Below are 20,044 nucleotides of genomic sequence, written 5' to 3' on the forward strand. Positions count from 1 at the left end.
ACAACACATGCGTATGCGTCGACAACAAACTGTATATCCATATTAGCATTCCAGCATTTTAACAGTGGCTTGCTATATTGATTAATCCAAACTTCATTGATCTGACGTTTCAGCACAACATGGGTTTTCCGAGCACAACAGTTATATGCAGTTTCAAATGTGCTTTGGTTTAACCCAACAGATCCAAACAAATCTTCAACATTGTCATAAGTTGGCCCATCAGCTGAGAGAGCAGCTTTAATGTGTGCAATCAATGCAGAAGCCTCTTTTTTCTTCAATTGCTGTGTCTGTGCATTTTCTTTACAGTTGCAAGACTCTTTCTCTGATAACACACATTGACAAGACTGTGTCTCTTCAGCACTTGTGCTACGTGATATGAAGAAATAATTGTGGACTATAGAAAGAAAGCCCTGCCACATCAGCCACTCACCGTCAATGGGACTGTGGTGGAGCGGACCAACGGTTCCTGGTTCCTGGGTCTGCAGATCACAGACAGCATCAGCTGGGAAATAAACACTGTTGCAACAATGAAGAGAGCCCAGCAGAGGCTGTACTTCATCAGGCTGCTGAAGAAGGCCGGACTCAAGCGCCGGACCCTCGCCCAAGCCTACAGGGGGCTTGTGGAAAGCATTCTCACCAGCGGACTGACAGCCTGGTTTGGAAACACCACCATGAAAGAGAAGAAGATGCTGCAAAGGGTCATCAACACAGCGGGAAAAATCATCGGTCGCAACCTTCCATCCATCAAGACCATCTACAGACAACACAGCAGGAGGAGAGCGGCGAAGATCATCAGGGACAGACACCACCCCGCCCACGCACGGATCCAGTGTGTGGACTCAGGCCACAACCTCAGGCCTGAAGGCATCCATCCACACGCTTCCACAACGGCTTCTTCCCAGCTGCAATCAGAATGCAGGACATAGGGAAGACTGGACTGAACCACACAACATGCTAACCAGCTGGGACACACTAAGTGCAATGAACAATTAACTACCACAATATGTCAAACACATGACAAAAGTGCAATAGTGAAGAGGTTGGGACGCTGCAATATTTTAGATTTGTACTTTTGTATTTTTATTTTATATTTTTCTTTTTACTCTACTCTTCTCTTTCTTAAATTCTGTCCTCATCTTATTTATGAACCTTGTTAGTTTTGTTATTTTGTCATCCTTCTGTATTTACCCCGACCCGAGAGCTGCAGAAGAAAAAGTCTTTCATGTACAAAAGGCAATAAACCCTTCAACCTTAAACCACTAGCTATATTTCTCCCATGGGTGTTTGTTGGGGTGGGGTTGGGGGGGGGGGTGTCATGTGGGCATGTGGGGTGGTTTGTCCACGGTGGAACCGCCTCTGGACCAGAATTTGATCAGGGAGGGAGAGGGAAAAAAGGGGGGCAGGGCTGTGATGCTGCTGACGTAAAAGAGAGAGAGAGAGAGGGATACTCCGTTAATGAGAATATGACGTCAAGCCAGAGTTAGTCAGTACAACACCGGAAGTAAAGCTTCACCACATTCAGCATAATTCTTTCCAAATGTTTTTAAAACATTATTTCTCATTCATGTTTTGAGCTTCCGCTAATCCTTTTTAGAATAAAATGTAAAATGTAATTTTCTATAAACCATCAATAATATTGTCGATATGATAAAAAATGTGAGTGTTCTATTATTTTCAAATAAATGAATCATTTCATTTTTGATGCACTTGCAATACATATTAAAATGATGTAATGAGAAAATCTTTAATGTGGTTTTACAGGAGGAAAGAGACGGTTTTTCATTTCAAGCATCAAATTTTATTTTGAAGGTCCGGAACGGAAGTGGACACTGCGTTTCCGCGTGCTTTCGCGTTCGGAGCGTAGTAGAAAACGGAGTGGAGAGCCAAGAAACGGCAGATAGAAGGAGAAAAAGGAGTGAAATGGTGTGAAGTGGCGCGCGCGCGCAGCCCGGCAGAGGACATCACAGGCGGAGGATTACGTGCGTGTGTCAAATTACTGTCAAAGTCAGAGAAGTCCCGCTTTTTCATGCTGTCCTCACGGCGCTCTGAGCCAGTAACGGACCGGGCTGAACCATGCAGAGGCTGCTGCTCCTCAGTCTGGCGCTCACGTTTCCAACCGGTAAGGTCTCCTCCACCACACCGACCGACCAACCGGGGCACCGCGCGGGCCGAAGGAGCGGCGAGCTTCCAGCATTCCCATGCACGCCGCAGCAATAGATCACCATAGAAGCGCGTGCACGCATGTCACAGCGCGCGCGCGCGCAGCACTGGACCGTCACTTTTTCCTTCTTTTTTTTCTGGTTTAAATTTACAGTGTTTGTTTCCTGCGCATGCCCGTGTCTGTGTGTGGAGTCGTTATTCTTTGGGGATGCGCGCACACGGGACGTGACGGGAATGATAGTGATTGACCTGCACCGCTGTGCATGCCAGCAGACCCCCCCCCTGCCCCCCCCCGTCTCCTCGTCCTACCTGTGTCCTCACCCACAGCTCATTTTCAGGCAACTCTTAGAGCCCCCCACCCCTCCCCCTGTACCTGTGGGGTCGCAGGTAGGCTATTGGCTTATGCTAATCACAGCTGGGGCTGAGTTGCTAGGAGACAGGAGGCTGGAGGAGGAGGAGGAGGAGAGGATGCTACCTGTTCGATTGAGGTGCATCTTTGTTTGTGTGGCTGCAGACACGTTAAACCCCCACCGTACCCACCCTCACCTTGGCTTACCGGGAGCGCGCACGGCTGTCTGCCGGCACCGCCGACCCCTCCATCATAGGTTTTTTTGTTGGGGAGGGGGGGTGTTTGGGGAAGGTATAGAAAAAGGATGATGTCACCTTGTCTGCCTGGCTTTGTGGCGGATGTTGTGGGCTCACACCCTCCCACCGAAGGGTTCACACACCTTTCCCCTCCGCCAACAAACCCCGGGATGCGCCCAAACGTCACCGCAGCCCTCTCCGTCCTGTGGTGGAGCGTCCGTCACACGGACAAAGCCCGTTTTACATGTGTCCCCATTGTCTTTGGCAGTGCCGCCACAGCTGTGTAATCCTTTAGCGTTGTGCCGTCAAACACAAAGACATTTGCTCTCAAAGGCTTTCCTGAGGAAAGATTAGCGGGCTGAAAGTGGGGCTGATTCTGCTCCATAAGATTTAAAATGATGTAACGTTGGCGCTCAGAGGACCAACTCCGACCCATGTCAGGCTCTTATCACCTGTTATTCCCTCCCGGCTGCCTTTTAAGGTCAAACTATGTGTGGCTGGTAGCGGTTGGGTGTTCACTAGTCAGAAAGGTAACTAGCTTTATCAGAATGTCTCCAGTCAATCATGCAGATGCGGCTCTAACTGGTTGTTGTGGATTTGTGCTAGCAGAAGCTTAGCAGCCATTGGTTTAGCCTTCTAGGATGGGATCTACTCACAAGTCCACCGTTTAAACGCTGCTACGTGGTGATAATCAATGGCAGAAAACTGGGTCCAAAGAACCAGTTCTGGACTTGAAGTTCTGGCCCTGCAGCCCGACCCTCTTCTGAGCTGCTGACTGGCACAAAGGCTGCGGTGCAGGTGTGACCGATTATTGGCCTCAGTCGCTTTAGTGGAGATCTGGGACGTCAACCATCGTTGCCGCTGCCATAAATCCTTTCTACCTGTGAGATTCTCCTACCAGCGCTCACTGCACACGTGTAGTCCGAACTTATGTTAGGATTTTCAAGTTTCAGCGGACCGCCCATAAATCTCTGCTGCCTCTTCCATCTTGTGGTTACTGTACTGATTTTTGCTGTTTTTGTGACGTTTGGTTGCTTAATGCGACCAACGCGATGCTACACCTGTCGACTTAGTTCTGGCCTTTTACGCTATAGCTCACTACTTAACTTCTGGGACTCTTTAAGTTGTTTTCAAACCACTCCAGGTGAATTTATGCTGGAACGGAACCGCTCAGCCAAGGTTTTATTCAAATCCTACGCCGCGCTCACGATTTAAAAGAGCACGTTTCAAAATCGTGTATTGCTTTTCGGTGTATCAGGCATTTGTGCTACAGGTCAGGAAACTCTCACGAGGTAGGACAGATCGTTAGAACACCGGCACCATTGACTGTATGTGATAACTGGACTGAGTGACTCCTCCCCCCTGGCGCTCCAAACAGGAAGTACCATAGATGTCTATAGAGAAATAAACAGCTGTTACTCATTGGTCAGAAGAACCGTTCTGGATCTGAGACGTCCTCTTGATACATCCTCTTTTTTTCCATGATATTTTTTCTGTAGTCCAAGGTATTCAAGTTGCAAACCGACCAATCAGATGCTTCGTTAAAAGTAGGTGGTTTCCGGTCAAGCATTCAAAACGTTTGATTGACAGATTTTGTGCGGCACCATTTTCGAGCACTAGGGGTGTGAGCTTCCAACAAGCTCACTAATGATTGGCGGGAGCGGTTCCCACGGGAAGACGTCCGCATCAAGAAAAAAATGGCGACGGAACTGACTTCATTTTTATTGGAGCTGGAAGTAAATCCTTTTCCATGGGTGACGTCACTCACTCGGTCCAGTTCTCATATACAGTCAATGGCCAGCCCAGGAATTTTACTCCCGTTGGAGGAACCAAACGGGAGTAAAAAGTACAAAGACGGGTTTCGCAGTCCAACCGTGTTTAGTCCCATAGTTCTTGTCAACCCACAGATTTGATTCCTTATTAAAACAAGCAGTTCCAAATGTTGAATGCTCTGCTCCTGACTCATATATTTACAGCAGAGCTGAAGGCTTTATGGCCTCTTTGAGGGGCAGACACTCAAGAGCTGAGGTTGGGTAACAAGAGCCTCTCTTCAGAGAATGACGTTTAAACCCTCAACTTTTTTGGTGTCGCGTTATCTGTCAGAAGACCATAAAATGAGAAGAGGTTAACCCTTAGCGGCAGAAACTTCTGTTATCCTTGAAATAAATACACGCCACCTCTGCCTATGGAAGTTCCCGAGTCAATCTTTTTCCTACAGAAGGGCTTGAACAACCACTGCGCCATAGATTCCTGCTACGAAACAATGGTGGTGCTGAACGGATCCTCGTCCAGTTGCGAGTGTAGATCCAGAGCGACACATGTGGCGAGGCAGACGCCTGTTTTTGATTTAAACACGAGCGAGCGAGCGAGATGCTGCTCTTCAGCAGCCCGTCATTAATATGGGAATTCGGGTCACGGTTTTTACGGTGTTTGAACGTTTCCAGAAAAGCCTCTCTAATTGACATTAGCGACTGAAAGTAATCAGTGAACATGGCCTCAGGCCGCACGGAGGCATGGATTCTGTAATCATGCAATGTACATCCTTGCCCGTTGTCCCCTACTGGGCTCCGTTCAGCTGAGAAAAATGTGGCTTGGCTGTCCTGGCGGGTGTTTGTCAGCGTGTGACGTGTCGACTGCTTCCCGGAGCTGAAGTGTTTGTTTAAGAGCGTTTCTTTAAACTTCAAACAAGCTTTCTCCTTCTGAAGAGCTGCCCGATGCGTTCAGGTGATTCTGGAGGAACCTCAGACAGGCGTTCAGGTCGATTTTCCTGTGTCAGACTTGTGGCGCCTAATCAGATCAGTCAGGAGTGTTTCCCTCGGGCATGCTCAGTAAGGTGTGGGACGGCCGTGGTCGGGGGGTAGAGCGGTCGGCCTCTGATCGGAAACTTGCAGGTTAAACTGTGTCCTTGGGCAAAACACTGGACCCCACGTTGCGTGTGGGTGGTTATAGTTCCTGGTGGTTATAGGTCGACGCCAGTGTTTGGCAGCGGAGCCGGCATCAGTGTGTGAATGTGTGTGTAGTTGAAAAGTGCTTAAATAGAGTCAGACAAGTACAAGGATACGCCAGTGTATGTGGATTCCAAAAGGTTGTAACTTCTTTAGCTCCAGTGTTTACACTTTGACTACTATAACTCTTCAACTGCTTAAACCTACGTCACGGATCCCACAATGCCACAGCGCAGTGACCTAAGTGCAAGTTTTTCAGCAAGTTCACCAGCGGCGGCATTTGTAATCAGGAGGCGGCAGTCGCATTTTTATGCACCGTGTGGTGATTCTTAAGGCCCGTACACACCGGGACGAATATTCGCCAGGCGTTATTCGCCAGCGTTTTTCGCCACGTTTTTTGTGTTCACACCCAGGCGATTTTCGCTGACGATGAGTGGAGTGAACATGCAATTTCATTCCCTGACATTAGATGGCGCTTAATGTAAAACAGAAATACTCCTGTACACAAGGTGGCGCTGCGCAACTTTACGCTTCTTAAAGTCGCTTTTCACTCAGAAGAAGAGAGCAAGTATTTACACGCTTGTCAGAATCATACAAAGAAAACATGAATATTTCAAGCACCAGTAGCTCCAACTGGTGCTTGGTTCGGGGATGTTTTAGAATGTCCGTCATTATTGCTTCGCGGCAGTGTAGACGCTACTTGGCGTCTATCTTCTTCGCTGGTATGTGTGCTCAGCAAGGCAGTTTTGTGTTTGAGCGCCCCCAAGTTGTGTTTTACTGTAACTTCAGAAGCTCCAGACACGTGAGCAAAAGCGCCATTCTCATTGGTCGAGTAGATTTCGACGCGACGCGTCGAAAAAAAAAAACGAACCCGAGGCGTTTTTTTTTTCTGACGCTTTGTCGCGTGGCGTTTTTTCGCGTCGGTGTGCACACTCTCATTGGGGCCCTTTGTTTAGTCACGAGGCGTTAAACGTCGGCGAAAATCGCCGACGAAATTCGTCCCGGTGTGAACGGGCCTTAAGAAAAAGTTCAAATTACAAGACGTGCGCCTGGACGCATTCGGAGGTCGGGCAGGGGCAATCCACTGACAGGCGGGTGGCAGGAAGGCAGAGGCACCATCAATGACTGACAGGACGGTCTCCAAAGTCCCCAAAATTGTCTGATGATCAGCCGAGTTCAGACTGCCACCTTCCAGCCACCCCCCTGCCCCTGTGCTGCTGTCTCACTGCCACCATCTGCGGGTACTCTGTGGTCCAGGGATGACTGAAAGAATCTGGCGATCTCGGTCGCCTTGGGTCCTGCATATGCTAATCTGAAAGATTCGGTCGACGCCTCTTCACCGCGCTGAGGCAGTTGTGTTTGTGCCGATGTGCAACGCCTTTGTAACGTGTCTCCGCCTCAAAATGTTGCCGATTTACGTTGTTCGCGTGAACGAAGAAGTTACGTACGTTAAAGAGGGTATTTTATTTCGGTGTCACCGGTGACATCTCCGGTGTTCAAGGGTTAACTGTTGGAACGGGACGGACCGACACAAAGAGGAAAGCTGACACAATCTGATGGTTCTCCCAAACTCCAGATTTTCCAGGAATGGTTTGAGTTTCCACATGGGGATGGGGGTAAAAGTATGACTGCGGGGAAGGGAAACTTGATCGAGAGCAAGTTTTGAGCGAAGAAGAGAAGAGTGAATGATGAAGAGATGCTGCAGGAGAAAAGGAACAGTTTTTTTTAGGCCCACCGTCCTCTGCGAGGGTCAGTCAGGCGCTCTCTGGCCCCAGCCGGTTCAAAGGCGTCATTTATTTGGGAATTGTTCTTCATCAGAGGTGCAGGCGGAGCCCCCCCCCCCCCCCCTTTTCTCCCCTTCCAGCTTCATTACCGTTAATTGGTGGGGCTGTTAACTTCCCTCCTCACTTCTTTGAGTCTCTCCACAGCAGATCCTTTCTCTGCTTACCAAACTGCATTCTTTCTCCCCCTTTGTCCCCTCCTGGACCCCCTCCCTCCCCCCACCAGTTGGAATCCCTCACCACCATCACTTCTTCTCTTTCCATCTACCCCTTCCTCTCTCTGCAGCTCTCTAATAACTTCCAGATGTGGTTCTCGCATTCCTCTGGTCGTTGGAGAGAAGAGGAGGGGGCCGCTGGAGAGGCTGCATGGGTTTTTTTTTTGGGGGGGGGGGGGGGGGGGGGGACTGGAGGAGACGCACAGGAATTAAAACATAGAGTACATAATGAAGAGTCTGTGACACGCATGTCCTGGAGAACATGCGGCGGTGGGGGCATGTCAGACTTTGTGAGGTGCCGATTGTCCGGTAACCTCAACGGTTTTGCGACATTGTCCTCCTCCTGCTGTTCTCCTCCCCCCCTCCTCCTCCTCCTCCTCCTCGCCCCCTTCTTCTGCAGGAATGTGGCCGGCGCTGATGATGTCACTTCATTTCTGCGCTCTCCCTGTTTCTGCCCCTGAGCGGGGGACAGGGCTCCGACAGAGACTCCTGGCTTGCTCCATCCATCTTGCGTTTATGATAATACCATTAGGGTCAACTAAAGCGGTTAAGACGGCGGCGCAGCGGTCCGCGTGCCCTCGTCCGTCTGCGGGCCTCATGGCTGCGGTCTACAAATAACGAGTAGCTATCTTTTAATCATCAATGGTCATCATTAAAACAAAAGCGTGCAGTTGTTTTCCCCAATGACGGCAGCTGTGAAGTTAATGCTTTTAAGCTGGAGGCAAAGTTTGTTGAAAACTTCCATTGTTCTGTATGAAAACAACTCAAACGGATTAAATTGGAACCCAAAGGTCAGTGGACTGTCTGCATTTGGTTGCTGAGTGGGACTGTTACTCCCCGTGACGGGACAGGAGCTTGTCGGGTCCCCATATGTCATGCTTCGTCAGATGGAGTTTGGTTCTGCAAACATTTTATGCAAATCGTGTACATTTTGGTAGACCCAGGCTAGGCAGGCTCAGGCTGCTTTACTGGTCCTTCTAGACTGCTTTCTTCATTCCTTTCTGATGAGTCGTGTAATACCAGGTTCTGATTGATTAGCAGCAAGTAGGGCAGAGGGAGGAGAGGAAACAAGGTAAGACGTAGAGCTAGAGATCCAGGGTTGGGCAGCCCTGCCTTTGATTTTGGGCTGAGCTCTAAGTCTCAGGACTCCGTCCTGACACGATAAATTGAAGTGGACTGCACCAGAGTTCATTTACCCTGGATCTCAAGAGGACCCGAGTTCAGGTCACAACCAACAAACAAAGTAAAGAATGAGAACCAGATCAAACCAGAACCGGTCGTGCCAGTGTAAATGTGTCACAACCATCTACTGTATCTGAGAACTGGATACGGTTTACTTCTGGCTCCAACCAAATGAAATCAATTCATTCGGCATTTTTTTCTCAATACGAACGGCACCATGTTGAGCCAGATGTCGTCAGCAAGCTGTGATTGGTGTGTGTCGACGTTTCCAAGGCAACCACTCTCACCAATCAGGAGTGAGCCTATTGGAAGTCCACACCCTTACAACTACCTACATGAAATCTGTCAATCAAACATTTTGAATGTTAGTGAGGCCTCTGATTGGTTAGTTTGGAAATTTAAAAACTATCCCTTCAGAAGAACTGAGAGTGTTATAGAATCGTTTCCAGACGTCATTGATACAGAAGTCAATAAGAACGTAAATGTGACTTCTCTAGTTTGTTCTTATTTCCCACCGTCAGGTTTCTCTCCATCCATGTCACTGAGATTTTATCGTTTGACAGGATTTTACCTGATTTTGACCTGGATTGCAGAAAGACGGATGACCTCCGGAAACCATGTTGGTATTTTTTTCCTGCTACTACGGCTTTTACTGTTTAAAACATGATTACTTTGAAAAGGACACGCTAAAAGCAGCAGAGTAACATTTTGTTGCCTCCACTGCTGTTGCGATCCAGTTCCGGCCAGATTCTGTCAAATAAGCAACGGCCCAAGATGAATGAATGGTAAAAAGGAAGAGATCTGAGGTCACAATCTTAGACCCTGATTAAATCCCGTAAACAAAAAACACAACAATTTTTATGGTTTTGGTTTTGCACACAGATTTATTACAAAAACTAAACTTTTCCAAGCTTCGCTTCGTCTAAATTGATGTTTTCTCAGCCTAAACTAGAGATTGAGCTTCCATTTTCTGGAAGATCTCCAATGGAAACAGCCAACAACCTTAAAGTGTTTATAACTGTAAAATGCTTTTATGGCATGTTCCGTTTTTTTATTGGCAGCACTTGTTTATCGGAAAGTGTCTGGTCAAACCGAAGCATTTTTAGTCAGGGATGCAACCATACACTTTCCCCAACGATTTGGTTCCAAACCGAAGCATTTAGGATTTGTGTTTTACAAAATAACAGAAATCAAACAAACTTAAAATTCAGAAAAATCCTTTTTTTTAAAAAATGTGCTTATCAGCAAGAGACAATGAGGAACAACCGTTCAGTTGGTTAATACTAAGCCTGGTGTAATGTAATGAAACAGTAAATAGTATGAGCTTCATTAACTTAGCACAACGCGTGTTTTAAAACAGTAAAGTAGACTTAATCCAGTAGAGATGCAACGATTCACTTACCCTGTGGTTTGGTTCAGTGGTGCAACATACAGTTTGGTTTCAAATGGAGAATTCTGGCACCTTGAGTACATTTTTCAAAAGGAAATGCAAAGAACACGGTGGGGTGTCCCTGCCAAATGTCTCCATTACATGTTCAGGAACTGATCAGAACTACAATTCAATAAAAGTTGATTTGTATATTGATTGATCTGTAATGATTCCATAATTGTTTTCTCATCTTTTTAGAGTAACAACTGAACAAAGGAAGCTTTTTCATTTGTAAATTATGTGTTCTGACAGTAAAACACAAACATTTTTTGCATGAAAAGCAAACAAAATAATTTTCTCTGAAAGGAAATTCACTTATATAGTTCATAAATATATATAATTGCATCTTGTTAGTGATGAACTATTCGATGAAACTAACTAACAAACTAAGCCTTATTTAAGGAAGTCTTTTTGGGCAAAATGTCCTTCGCTTTTGGCTTTTGTCAAATACACCTGCAGGACATGGGAATACAAAGACTTTATGATTATGAAAGCCTTACCTGTCAAGGTTCCTGTGGGTTAAAACATTTGCTAGGTGACCTCAATTAAGAGGGCGGGGCAAAACCTCCAAGATGTTAAGACCATGTCACGCATCTACGACGTACATATTGCGCATTTCCCACGTATTAAATGTGGGTCTTTCCGGATTTATGCCTGATCTACGTCATTCATGAGTTCCGACGGGTCTTTACGTGAATTCAGTTTTGAGAAGTTCAACATTTTTAGTCAGTTCCGAATTTTGCAAATGATGCCTTTTTTACATAGTTTATATGCAATTTTTACGTAAATCTTACACAATTGTGCGTGTTTTTTTCGAGGTGCATACGCTAATTTATGGCTTTCTACGACCGTTCCATGTATGTCTAAAGGACTTTTTACTCATGAACCATCCCATATACGGCAATATAAAGGATTACGGAAGTCACGCACAAATGACCGATGAATTGCATATAAACAGCGCAATAATCCCGCACGGTTCACTCAAGGTATATATATAAATGAACCCATTTTGTAATTTAGACTAAACTTTATTCATATAACTTACAATGGTAACAGTTTTTTGTTGGACCGGACGGAAAAGAGGAGGAGGGAAGAAGAGAGAGAGGGATATTAGAGAGGAGGAGGGATAGGAGGATGATTAGATGGGGTGGGGGGGGTACAATCATAAAGCAACAAGTTGCTGGATGTTGATAATCATTACAGTCAGGTGTAGATGTATAACAGATCTAAAAGGGGCGGGGCCTGTCCAGACTCACTCTCAAATATTACAAACATACCTGTTGACTCCAAAAGTCTTCCCATATAAACATGTCAAAACGTACACAGTCCAACTACCCTTCGCTCTGGCATACTTATGCATTCCGACTAACATGTAAAACATTTCATTCGGTCACTCAAACTGTTGGAATCTTGGAGAAGGCTGGTGCTCAAGGGAATAGGACCAGAAGCCGCACCACGGCCGCTGTTGTTGAGGGCCTGGTTCCACCCACCAGGGATGGGGTAAGGGACAGAAGATCAGAGGTCCCCCAAGCGTCACCCCTGGGAGAGCTCTGGTCAGGTGCCGATGGGACCGAGGCAGCCGACCAGTTAGGACAACCACCGATTGCCTCAGTGGAGACCCCAACCCACCAGACCTCAAAGGTCCCGTACCGATGGTGGACCCACCCCCACCCCCAGACAGCCTACGCACGGTTCATGTTCTAAGTTGGTTTACGTATTCTTTGGGTGGTTTATTCCTACTTCTTCCTTGGTTTTAACGTGGTTCATTCCTGATACATCTGTGACAAATGTCACGTGAAGACCACATGACCAGTTTTCATCCGTGCTTTATAAACGGAATGTACGTAGGCCACGGCCTTTAGTGGTATAAATTATGAACCTCACACTGGACCTAAATAAACAAAAGAAATATTCTTGTTTTGAGGGTTTTTTCACCATATGTAAATACAGAAAAGCTATTAACATTCAGAAAATAAAAACACACCAATATTTAAAGACCAACTTTGAAATAAAATAAAAACACCACAAGGCAAACTCTAAGATTCATGTTTCTCAGGTGTTTACAACCTTAAAAGGAGGCATATGATCCTGCTGCTGACAGTGCTTGCATGTATCTGTGCCTTCCAGGAGGTCAAGGCCCCAAGCTTTTATGGGATGGCTTTTGTGACAGATGACATTGCAAGAAGCTACACTACATACCAATTAAATGGGATTGCACTGGATTGAATTAGAGCAGACCTTGGAAGTGGTGATTTATCGCTGGGGCGCTGCTTGTGAAACAGTGCCACCGGATTCCATCTCTGTGCCGCGATGTAACCTGATGTAGACGGAGGTGCGGCTGGAAGGCGCATCGACGCGCCGTGTGCGGTCACCACCTGCCACAACCGATGGGGAAAGGGGGCCTCCGCTGGAAATTATGGATTCATTGTGAAATTGATTGTGCCAGTTGAAAGTAGTGGTGACTGCAGGTTACACCATGAGAAGCAGATGCATTGTATCCCCTTGTTCAAGCTTACCCAGAGGACAGCTATTGTTAGCGTGGTCGCCCTTGGTTACACAGTAGCGTTCTTTGTCCACTGCTCGGCGTGCTGGGGACACAAAGGTTTGTGGATTACCATCAAACGGCTGGCTTTCCAGAGATTGAGCATATTTGTGGCCGTCACATGTGTCACATGCGCCGCTCACGATTGATAACATTACCCAACGCCAATCCTGGGGTTGCCAAGCCAACGATGTCTATCACTGTATCAGTGATCCTCACTGGCTGTAGCTATGGCAACCGAATGTAACAGAGGTTGACTACAAATAAAACTCTTCAGATGCTATTATGAGGGGAGCCTCAGAGAGTGGAGCTCTCCATGAACATTCATGGAAAATAGGTGCGCACACCTCCACAGAGGCACTCGTGATGCTATCAGAACGGACAGACTCGCTACAGGAACACATTTCCCCTCTCAGCCTCTGCAAACATGCCGTTTTTCCGCCATGCCATGCCATGTTTTTAAAAAGACAGAGAATAAAGAGAGGGATAAAGAGAGGGGAAGAGAGCTCTTGAAGGTAGGTAAGGTCAAAGGTGGGCGGGAGAGGAAGGGTAGTTCTAAGTATGATGCCAGCCGGACAAAAGCCGGTGAATAGAGACTGAGAGGGGGGGCAAAGCCATAAGAGAGGAAGAATGAAAGGGGTCGCTCTTTGCAAGCTAGGGGGAGGATGGCAAGGTAACATGACAGAAGCAGGATTGAGCGGGCTGACAATGTGGCAAACAAAGAGAGGGGTATTGGAGTCTTTTCTCTGCCCCCCCTCTCCCTCCCCACCTCCAAGAGACACCTTTGTGTTTGACTGACAACGGTGTCAGCAACCTCAGTGGGTCGCCCCTTTTCACCGCCTCAGCCGCTTGGTCTGTGCCTCCTGCTCATTCCTATAGCGCTGTAACCATGGAGACGGCTTGTTATGGGCATCGGGCCGGGCCGGGCGGCCATGTTGTTGCGGTGAAAAAAGTCACAGGTGGAGTTTTTCCAAAGGGCGAAGGGGCAAAAAATAAAAGAGAATCTGCTGCTTTTGTTCATCCTGGTGGTTAGTTATCTAATGAGTGTTGTAATCCAGCTGTTATTTGAGGTATTTGAGGGTTAAAGTAATAGCTACTGGGTAATCTACAGGTTTGGAGCTGAGCTTTGGAAATGTGATGGAGAGGTAGTGGATGATAGTAGCTGTGTCGCCATCATACATATGCACAAAACTTTGTCGAAATTGTTGAAATGTTGAATTAACACAATTTCACAATTACACTGTTTCCATCAAATCATACAACAAACACACGATACGTCCTTCAAAAACAAGTTTACGTGACTGAATGAAATTGTTACAATTATAAGTTATATGAATAAAGTTTAGCCTAAATTACAAAAGGGGTTTATGTAAATAAACACCTAGTGTGTCAAAAGATTCATAAACCTTGTTGTACCAGTAAAATATGTCCAACACAAGAGGCTTTCAGCTGTCATCTGTTTGCTCCACTGTTGGACAGGACATGTTTAAAAAAAACAACAAAAAAACACGGCGACGGATGTGATTGACAGCAGAAACATTCAAATTTCCGCCACGGCGCTAGCGCTCATCATCATCCATCAAAAGAGACGTTGGCGTCTTCTACAGACCATAAAGCGGCGAGCTCCTTACACGTGGGAGGAGCTACAGATGACCCATTTGTTTTCCTGTTTCTCTTCCTTTATTCTAGCATCTTTCACCATTTTTTGCCGCTTAACTCCTTCTTCAGTTTTTCATCTATTGTAACCATTAAACTATTGAAATGTTCAGCTCTTTCATCTTTTTCCAGCTATGACTTTCGGTCCTTCAAATCCGTGAACTTTTCAAGATGGATTATATCCATTATTTGTCCTCTACACTATATCTGGTTGGTGGCTTAGTGGCGTGTTATGTGTGTTGTGGTGCACAGGGTCGTCAGTTAGTGTAGATATTTTTCACAAACTTGTTATTGTGGTGTTTTCGCTTTATTTATGGCCAATTTTGATTTTTCTTTTTTGTGTCCCAAGTCTTACCCTTTAAGTTTCATTTTCATTCAACGCTGCAGTTTCTTCTGGGAATGCGGCTCCTTCTAGTTTGAAAAATGTGTTTCCTTGCAGTTGAAGTATGTCCATTTAGATACAGCTCAAAAACCACTTCCTCCAAGCACAAAAACTCTTCTTTTTTTGACAAATGCAAATTTTATCTACCATTCGGAGAATTTATTACTGTATCTCAAATCCAATTTGTGCAATTTCCTAGTGAATGGAAACGCAGCTAATGCTCGGCATGCCAGAGTACATCAGGTCTGCATGAATTGAAGACATCTCTGTCCATTCAAACACCGTTTCAAGTGAAACAAACCTGAAACCCACTTTATGAACGTCATCCCGACCCGAGCAGACGCCTGCACGAATCCGTCGGCCGCCACGGCGGCACACACTAAACAGGAAAAAAACGCAGACACAGGAGTCAGCCGCTGCCATGGCTGCAACTTTGTCCCTAAACAATGACGTAATCCTCCGTCGCACTTGTGAGCGCCGCTGGATCTGGCTTTGTTCTCCGTGTGGCTGCATCTCATCGCGAGCCGCCCTCCATAGCGCCGACACGTTGGCCACACGCAGCGCCGATGTGGAATTAGGCAGATAAGGGAATCAATTTGGAGCAGATTGAGTACAGTGAAAAGAGGCTGAGAGAGAAATAATGAGACGGTGGCGTTGGCTGCTGGACTATTAATTGATTCATAGGAGGGAGGATGAGGTCACTGACTGAGAAAAGCTCTTTTATTTTTTCATTCTTTCCTCCGGAAAATGGATGTACCAAGCAGGAGGGAGGGTTTCATCAGACACAGATGCAAATCCACGGGTGCGCTCGCAGACACCCCTTAGTTGAACAAACTTTTTTTGGGGGGGTTGGTAATTACCTTATACGTCAGCTGTTGCTATGGTGACGTAAGGCTGTGATCCAGCCGTGGCGAGGGGATTGGTTGAACGGGAGCGAGGGAGACTGAGGCTTCGGGGTACAGGAGAGTACAGGAAGGGGGCCTGAGGCACAGGAATGGGATGGATGAGCGTATTTCCATAGTTTTGTCTTGAAACATGCACGGCGTCGGGAAGGGAATGTCCCTTTTTGGCCCCAAACAGCCAGGAGAGGCGAGCCTGCACTATAAAGGTGCCCCCCCCCCCCCCCTCCCACCACCCACAGTAGAGTGTAACAAAAAAGAAATGGAGGGCATCTCTGCAGCACGTGCTAAAAATAGCTGCATGCATAAACCCTTTCAGGAACAAATTGACGGTTCATTACCATGTTATTAAAACGCTATCACATGGTGCGAGTGGTGCCAGGGGGGGGGGCTGAGTCGCCGTGGCTGTTCCCACCACGGTGGCGTGCGCCTGGGCTTTGGGTGAGTCACTCTCCGAGGCGGCGTGTGCGCACGCCTCCCGGCTTTGTGTCTGCCTCGACACGCGGCCGCTGATGCCTCAGTGTCTGCCAGCGCCGCTCGCCACAGTCCCAGAATAATCCTAATCCCTTCCCAAACTTTAATGAGGGTCGTGGCTAATCCTGGACCGAACTGAGACCCTTCCTCAACGGAAAGGAACATGCTCCGCTCGGCCTGCTGCTTCGCGCCGCAGTTGTGTTCAGGAAACCACCTCTGTGTGTTGATTACACGCTTGGGGGCCAGCGTGGTTGTGTGTTTGTGTGTTACCGTGGTTGTCGACGCTAAATGCTTAGTGTGGTCGTGGCCAAAGCCCTCAGTGACCATAGTCTTTGTGTGGACAGGGTGCTGAGAGCCTCCCGGCGGTATATGAAGGACCGGAGGAAATCAGGACACACTCTAAATATGTCACTGCAGCATAACCCACATAATAAAAGAATGCAAGCGCCCTGGCGTGCACCCTATCCTCTCTGCCGCACTCTGGCCGCTCTGCAATGTGTGGATCGCCGTCTTAAGACACTCAGGCACCTACATGTTGACAAGTGTTAATATGGAAATTGGGAGGCGATGAGCACATGTTGGGATGAGTCAGTGTTATCAGTCTTTAGCCTTTGCACGGCTGTTTTCTTCGCAGATTGTTTAGCCTGCGATCAGAAGCCTTCAGCTTGGATTATGTTGTTACGGTTTACGGAGGCAGTTGGGGGAATTCCTCTAGTTAGCACCTCTCAGGTGTTGGAGGAGAGGATTTGCTTGCCCTCGGGCTGCTGTCAAGGTTGCAAAATGCTTTAAATCAGTAAAAGTTGTACGTTAAATGTGTCTTTTTTTTTTCATTTTCCACTCTGTGCTTGTGATTCAGCCTTTGATGAGAAGAACATTTAGCCAAAGCGGGATGGAAGGGAGCTATACATTCTTCTTTTGGGTGCAGGGATAAACCATTATTTACGAACACAGACAGATCTACAGTAATGTCAAGTGATGCCTCCCCCCCCCATATAATAGTCGACATTTCTGAGGAGTAAAGGTCTCGCCTCAGGTGGTCTTTAGTTTGTTTTAGCTTCTTCAGTTTCCCCAAAATTCAGTCCAAACCTCAATTTTTGGCTCACTGTTTTTGTGTTTTACAAGACAACACCAATAACGTAGACAAATCCTTTTTGTAATTTGTTAATAAAAGAAAGAACGTTTCTGTTGGCTCATGATGTCACGACAATGAATGATAAATGGGAGGGGCTGGTGCTCAGAGAGCGGGTTTTTAGTAAGGTGTGAATGGATCCAAATACTGCTTTGGGGTTGTTTATAGTGAGGAATGACGGTATAAAACACTTAAAAAGTTGATTTAGCATTATATAGGCCCTTATAGGATATATGCAGTACACACAGAGTCACAGAGCTTCAGTCAAGCAGAATTAACTACTGGAGTGATGTAATCCAGAATGTGATGTCATCAAAGTGCATGTTAACAGGTTCAAGTCCCAATCTGGTTTTTTAATTAGGATAATGGCGTATTTTAGACAAAATTAAAACACCTGTGTTGTTTTCTAGAACTGTGTTTTTCAACCTTTATTGTGCCAAGGCACACTTTATCCTAGACAAAAATCCTGTGGTACACCAGCATCCGAAAATTGAAAAAAGGAGAAACTCATAGTCTGTAATGATGTGTAGTTCCTTTACAATGTTTTTTTTTCTAAAAGATGTAATAAATAGGGGTGTAAGAAAAAATCGATTCGGCAAAATATCGCGATAGTTCATTTGGCAATACTGGTATTGATTCAAAATGCTGCCGGGACGATATTTATTTAATTTTTTTTATTTTTTATTTATTTAATTATTTCTGAGCGTCCTTCAGTGTCTGACTCGTCTTTCCACTTCACCCTCCGACCGCTAGTTAGCAGCAGAGCACAAGGAGCCTCTTTGAGCAGCAACACACCACACAAGACAACAGGAAGACTGCAGCCAGAGGCAGCTGGTTCTGTTGTTATGAGACATGAAATACTTCGTTTTTACTTGGGATGGATACCAAACAGAAACTCTGAGCCATGTTGCTGCCAGTAAGATATGAAAACGATGATTGCTGTGCTTTTTAGCGGCTCAGATAAATACGAGTGAAGCGGCTAATAGGCTAATGCGTTTAGCATTGGCTAACATGCTATCGGCAAAGGAGTTCTGCCGAACCTCCCAGCAATAGATTCTAAAGTTTAGTGACCTTATGGATCAGAGGGATGTGTACAACGCTCTGAAAAAAGGCCGACATCGTGGCGAGGAGCGTTACCAGTTGTGTGAGAAGCGTGCCTGCAAAGGTGCAGCAGTCAGGCAGAGAAGACTGATAGCAAACAAAGCACCTTTGTCACATTATCATTAAAGCAACTTTCCTTCATTCTGTCATGCTGCCTCATCATCACACTTTATTGTTTCTGGAAAGAATCAGCCCCCCCCCCCCCTTTATTTTTGAAGCCCCCCCCCCCCCCCCCCCCTTTATTTTTGAAGCACCATTCAGGCTCCTGAACCGTTTAGAAGTACTGGAGAAGCTACATTAAGCAATGTTGAGAGTAAACAGAATTTTATTTGCCCAATAGAAACTTATTGGTTAAAGAACATTCATTCTTTGTTTTTTCTTACACTGACTGTTTCCTTTCTACATTTTAACTTACCAAAATAAAAGCACTATAAATTTGCTTTGGTAAATGCAACTTATATATGTTATACAGTTGCAGTGCTTGACATTATGATCATTAAATAAACTGAATTTGACCATTTTATTACAGTGGAAGACATATTAAAATTAAGGTAGAGTTTTTTCAAAGTCATGTTTAAAAAAAAAAAAGAAAATGTGTTTCGGTATAATATCGGAATACGTATCGTATCGCCAGACTCTTGCCAATACACACCCCTAGTTATAAAAGTTAAGTTAGTTTTCAGAAATCTTTTTCAACTCAATTATTTGACATTTTACCCTGGTAGTTGTTTTTTCCTCCAGTTTATCAACATGTAATTTCATGTAACCTCACAAAACCAGATATATTCTTTCTAAATAGTGATTTATTTATTTTTATTATATTTTTTTCAATGTTGGTGCAAAGGCAACTGTAACTTTTGAACAATTATATGATCACAATATGTTTGATAAATTTTACACAAAAAAAACTAACATTATATTTATGTTTTCTGCAACTACACAAAAAGTGAACATGTTGAAGTTTTATTAGTTTTTCTTTTATCTTAATCAAAGATGAAGTCTTTGAACACTTTAACAAAAAATGTTATATTTCTTTTTAGATGATTAAATTGTTTCAATTTAGTTTAATTGTGTCTGTTGGCCACTTCACCTTAATCCTGTTTCTTCAATCTTGTTATTACTTCTTCTTAAATTTAGCATAATAAATAATCCAGACGTCATTAGAAAATGTTTCAGTTAGAAAGATGACTTGGACCAAACTCTGGGATGTTTGGCTGTTAAGAAACACAAACCTTGAAGGAGAACTAAACTTCTGACCTCTGATTTCATCAAAGAGATTTTAAAACGGTTTGATGTGTTCGTTGTGGTTTCAAGACGTTTAACAGGGAAGACTGATTGTAGTGCAGAGACCCTTTCACTTTAACCCAATGCATCATGGGAGATGTAGTGATGGCAGACAGACTGGCTTCTCTGAGCTTCATTGTTTTGTTCACTTGTTCCACGGTCTGACACCGGATTCTGTGGAAAGCTACACAGCTATAGACAGCTATATATGTTGGATTTGTAATTGTAACACTTGACAGAGTCATGTTGGCAAAGATCAACTGCTTTTTGGGGAACAGGA

At 45.5% G+C, this 20,044-nt stretch overlaps 1 protein-coding gene and 1 long non-coding RNA gene across 4 annotated transcripts in view; one reads left to right on the top strand and one right to left on the bottom strand.

Moving 5' to 3' along the window:
* The first annotated feature begins 1,833 nt into the window (after nt 1–1,833).
* kirrel1a (kirre like nephrin family adhesion molecule 1a) overlaps nt 1,834–20,044 on the top strand; it is a 39,959-nt gene continuing 21,748 nt past the window's right edge. For both annotated transcript variants that reach the window (XM_011487770.4, XM_004080056.5), the window contains exon 1: nt 1,834–2,119. In XM_011487770.4, coding sequence (XP_011486072.1) covers nt 2,074–2,119 — 46 coding nt within the window. In that variant the 5' untranslated portion in view covers nt 1,834–2,073. The remainder of the gene's footprint in view (nt 2,120–20,044) is intronic.
* LOC144987079 (uncharacterized) lies at nt 11,166–15,781 on the bottom strand. Of its 2 annotated transcripts, XR_013650943.1 has the most exons (3): nt 15,190–15,781; nt 12,814–12,885; nt 11,166–12,704 (listed from the first exon to the last, which is right to left on the bottom strand). It is a non-coding gene; the product is annotated as an uncharacterized LOC144987079 (long non-coding RNA). The 2 variants fall into 2 exon arrangements; XR_013650942.1 differs by having other exon boundaries at nt 12,814–15,781.

The sequence above is a fragment of the Oryzias latipes genome, chromosome 18 (genome assembly GCF_053564925.1).
Source record: "Oryzias latipes strain Hd-rR chromosome 18, Olatipes_Hd-rR_3.1".
In the NCBI taxonomy this organism is placed as follows: Eukaryota; Metazoa; Chordata; class Actinopteri; order Beloniformes; family Adrianichthyidae; genus Oryzias; species Oryzias latipes.